Below are 5,000 nucleotides of genomic sequence, written 5' to 3' on the forward strand. Positions count from 1 at the left end.
AAGAACTTGATGGCGAGCGCCCCGTATTCGGATGGTGAGGGTAGTACATTTGCTCACCCATACAAGCCTGAGTGTAACCACGGCCACCATTCAAGTACTGGCATTGTGAGGTCATCGAGGTGAAATTCTGTGCCGGATTTGGCGACATTGTCAGCGACGGCTTTGTAAGGGTGACGGAGGAGTTGAGAGTGCGTGATGTCTTCTCCAATATCTGACAAGGAGGAAGGTCTGTGTCAGGATTGTCGCTCTGTATTTCGTCAGATGAATCAGACAGACTGTCGTTGACGCCATCTTTGTTTTCTCCCGTGTGTTGGCTATTCTCGCTACCTTCCTCTTCGCTTCGTGACTTCTTTGTGACGTTCAGTTCTGTTGGAAAAACAAAAAACAAAAAGAAAACAAATTCTTGTATTAGAAACTAATTAAATTGTCATGATCAAACAAAATATATACATTCATAAATAAGCCTGATCAGTCTCACCAAAGCTAAATACCAACAACAATGGTTTTAGTACAGGTAAAATGTAACAAGTATTGGACAATTGCTTATTTTATTAATTCCCCCCAAAATAAATAAATAAATATTAAAAACACAGCAAAGTCGACTCTGCTGGGGTTAGAACTCAGAACTTGGTTCTACCTTTTTCAGTACTTAGGACACAACGAAGTTCTTTGAAACCACGTATTTCCAGAGTTTATGGTAGTAGAGACTTTCTCAAGGTATACATCTTTCTTAGTGGACCATAAAGTGATGTAATAGCGATAAAGAAATGAGAGGGAGAGAGGGAGAGAGAGAGAGAAAGAGGAAGAGAAAAAGAAAGAAAGAGAGAGATAGAGATAGAGAGAAAGAGAGAAGGGGGGGGGGGGGAGCAAAATAAATGTATGATGAGCGGGCTATCAGTTGTCATGTGTGAGTGAAGTTTGGTACATTAGTCTGGTAACCATATTTGGATGTGGTCTCCAATGCTTGTCAATGTAGGAGCTGCAGCCTTCCAAATATGTAAACTGTAATATCTTTATTTTATCACCACTTGGCAACCGGTGTGAGTGTATTTACGTCCTCGTAACTTGGTGGTTCGGCAAAAGTTACCGATAGATACTAGACTTTAAAAAAAAATACTGGAGTCGACTAGTAAAAGATAAAAAAGATGTATTTTCTAGGCGCAGGAGTGGCTGTGTGGTAAGTAGCTTGCTTACCAACCACATGGTTCCAGGTTCAGTCCCACTGCGTGGCACCTTGGGCAAGTGTCTTCTACTATAGCCTCGGGCCGACCAAAGCCTTGGGAGTGGATTTAGTAGACGGAAACTGAAAGAAGCCCGTCGTATATATATGTATATGTGTGTATATATGTGTGTTTGTGTGTCAGTGTTTGTCCCCTCAACATCGCTTGACAACCGATGCTGGTGTGTTTACGTTCCCGTAACTTAGCGGTTCGGCAAAAAGAAACCGATAGAATAAGTACTAGGCCGCAGTCAAATGACTGAAACAAGTAAAAGAGTAAAAGAGTATATGTATTACATGTGTAAAGTGTATGTTTAATATATATCTTTTATATATATGTAATAATCAAATTATATATTATGCACTTTATTGTGTTATCTGCATGATCCCCAGATCGTGGAACAAATTGTCATGCATGAAACCAGTCCTTGGTGCTAAAATAGGTTGGAACCGCTGTTCTAGGCGAAATGTGCGAAACCATTGAAGTCCCTAAGAAAATCTTCATTATCTGATGTTAGCTATCAACTCCCCCACTTTGTCACTCTCTGTCTGTTAGTCTGTCTGTCGGCCTCTCTCTGACTCTCTCTCTCTCCCTCTCTCTCTCGTTCTCCCATCATTTTCTTGGTTCTCATATCTTCCCTGCCTCTTCTTCGTCATCCAACAATCTCCGCCTTCTAACTCCTTTTTCACACCCTTTAACTATTTTGTTTACCTTTCCCTCTCGATCGTAATTCTCCTTCTACTTAGTTCTCCTCCTCCTCGTTCTAGTCGTCGTCGTCGTCGTCGTCCTCCTCCTCCTCCTCGTCATCCTTCCCCTCCTCTTAATACTAATTCCACTCTTATAAACATTTATTCTTCTGCGCTCTACCACCCCTTGCATATTCAAACCACACACACACACACACACACACACTCACACACACACACACATTCTCTCTTGCTCACGTACGCACAGGCACACGCATACACACGCGCAGACACACACACATGCACATAAAGACACACATCTATCTATACATATAAATACACACGCGTACTCTTATTCAAGTACAATGTACACAACCACCTCTATATCGACACACACACACAGACATACACACATAATATAATATAATATAATGTAATATAATATAATATATATATATATATATATATATTTATATACATAATATATGTATATATATACGTATATACATATATGTATATAAATATACATATACATCATATACATTATATATATATATATATATATATATATATATATATATATACTCAGCATATATATATATATATATATATATATATATATATATATATATATATATATGCGTGTGTGTGTGTGTGTGTGTGTGTGTGTGTGTGTGTGTGCGCGCGCGCGCAAGCACCCACGCACGCAGGTAAGCGTACTTTATCCGCGAGTACAGACACACATACAAGTTCACACCTCCATCCTTTAAGTTCAATAAAATGATTGACAATGTCAAGCAGCTAATCAGTGAAAAGAAGAACACCACAGACCTTCTCTCTTTCCCTTTACCCCCCTCTCTCTCTGTCTCTTTCCCTTTTTTCTTACTGTCTGTTTGATTGTCTTCCTCTCTCTTCCACCACTCTCTCTCTCTCTCTCTCTCTCTCTCTCTCTCTCTCTTTCTTCCTCTGACAGATATACGTACGCATGTAGTTATACACGCGCTCACATGTACGCTAACGCTAGGGCACTAACATTTTCATATACGTTAGCTAAAACAACAACAACAACAACAACAACAACAACAACAACAACTACTACTACTACTACTACTACTACTACTACTACTACTACTACAGGCAGCTGCAGCACGCATGCATGCCCACTTATGCATATACATTATATGTAATCACATACTTAGATGTGATCGCATGAACATTATGTATGCATGTATGCATGTATGTATGTTTGCATGTATGCATGTATGTATGTATGTATGTATGTATGTATGTATGCATGTATGCATGTATTTATACATACGCACGCTTAGATAGAAGTGTTCCTATGAATATATGCGTTTTACACAGACACAGACACAGACACACACACACACACACACACACACACACACACACACATGTTCATTCTCAAGCGCACACAAATATGCACGCGTGCACACACACTCGCACACACATACACACATAGTGTTTGACATGCATACACGCATATAGTATTAAAAAAAGCGGCATGTAAAAATGTAAATGGTTTATCGTCGGTTTAGACGATGAATATTCCAGTGATTTGCTCAATAGAACTAACAAGTCTTTGAATTGGCGAGTTAATGGCTGAGTACACCACAGACATTGATATCTTTAAAGTAATTCGTTGGCAGAATCAGCGTGACGCAGTTTTACAAGTCTGGTCTTTTGAATTATTGGTGTAGTCTATACCGTGGTTTTTTTTTGTACAGTTTCCGTCTACCCAAATCCACTCTCAAGATTTGGGTTACCCCACCCGCCAGCTAATGGTAAATGAAACTTGTCCAAGACACCATGTACTGAGATGGAACTCGCGACCTTTTGATTGTTAGGCAATACATATCCATATTCATACATGGAATACGTGCCCGATGTTGATAAGTAGTCAAGTGCACGTACACACACACACACACTCACACACACACGCACACACGCACACACACATACACACACACACACACACACACAAACACACACACACACACATGCACATACATACATGGATAGGTGAACAAGCAGACACACAGGCATAATGCACATGCTGAAACACGTATGTCTCAATATACACACACATACAAAACACTCCAATATAGAAACATAAGGTCCGCGCCTTGACTCTTCCCCTCTCCCTACGCTTTCTTCTCCTCCTCCTCCTCCTCCTCCCCTCTCTCTCATACACACACACATACGTGCACAAACAGATTTGCTGCACACAAACAGTACAGAAGAGCATTTATACACAAAAACCTACACACAAACACCCACCATACAAACGTGCGCACACGCGCACACACACACACACACGCGCTCACATACACACATATATCCCATAAGCCACTCATCTTTTCACTTATTTAACACATTTTCTCCAATATTCCCTCATCACTACTTCTTAATATCATTTTCTCTTCAATTAACCTTCCTCTTTTCACATGATTTAATTAGCTTTTCTTCATTATCTCTTCATCTTTTTCTTCATACAATCTAGTTTTACTATGAACCGAGCTACTCACCACCACCGCCGCCGCCGCCGCCACCTCACACACTCCGCTGCTTTTCATATTGAACCTCCTTCTGATTTCCTATCAAAGTGATAAGATGGCCGCTGGACATCCTACAACTAAGTGTCACCAGCTCACTTATTAAACTATGCTGCCAGCAATGCCGGACGGGAAATCGTTCTTTCTCCTTCTCTCCCTCATCTCCTCTCTTCTCCCCGTCTCTTTTTTCTCTTCATTCTTTCATTCTCTCTTTCAGCGTCACCTCTCTTCTGTTTGATAGTCTGTCTGCCAGCCGCCCTACCTGCCTGTCCCCCTCTCTCTTCCCCTCTCTCTCTATAGCAACTATCTCTGACCAGGTTTTCTGTCACCCTATCTTTCAGTTTATCCCAATCCAAGTTTATTCTTCTCTCAACTTCTTCCCTTCCATTTATCTCTATCTCTTATTTCTATATGCATCTTCGTCGCTCTCTTCACTGAGAGAGGCTCTCACAGTTTTCTTCCATTTATATTCCCTCACTTTTCTCTGAGAATTTCTCAGTATATCAACTCTTTTCACA

The 5,000-nt window shown here is 40.5% G+C and overlaps 1 protein-coding gene across 5 annotated transcripts in view; it reads right to left on the bottom strand.

Moving 5' to 3' along the window:
- LOC106879539 (uncharacterized) overlaps positions 1 to 5,000 on the bottom strand; it is a 233,096-nt gene that overhangs the window by 564 nt on the left and 227,532 nt on the right. For all 5 annotated transcript variants that reach the window (XM_014929280.3, XM_089354539.1, XM_089354538.1 and 2 more), the window contains one exon: positions 1 to 366. This exon is cut by the window's left edge. In XM_014929280.3, the coding sequence (XP_014784766.1) occupies positions 1 to 366 (366 nt within the window). The remainder of the gene's footprint in view (positions 367 to 5,000) is intronic.

This window comes from Octopus bimaculoides, chromosome 1, assembly GCF_046866305.1.
Source record: "Octopus bimaculoides isolate indiv1 chromosome 1, ASM4686630v1, whole genome shotgun sequence".
In the NCBI taxonomy this organism is placed as follows: Eukaryota; Metazoa; Mollusca; class Cephalopoda; order Octopoda; family Octopodidae; genus Octopus; species Octopus bimaculoides.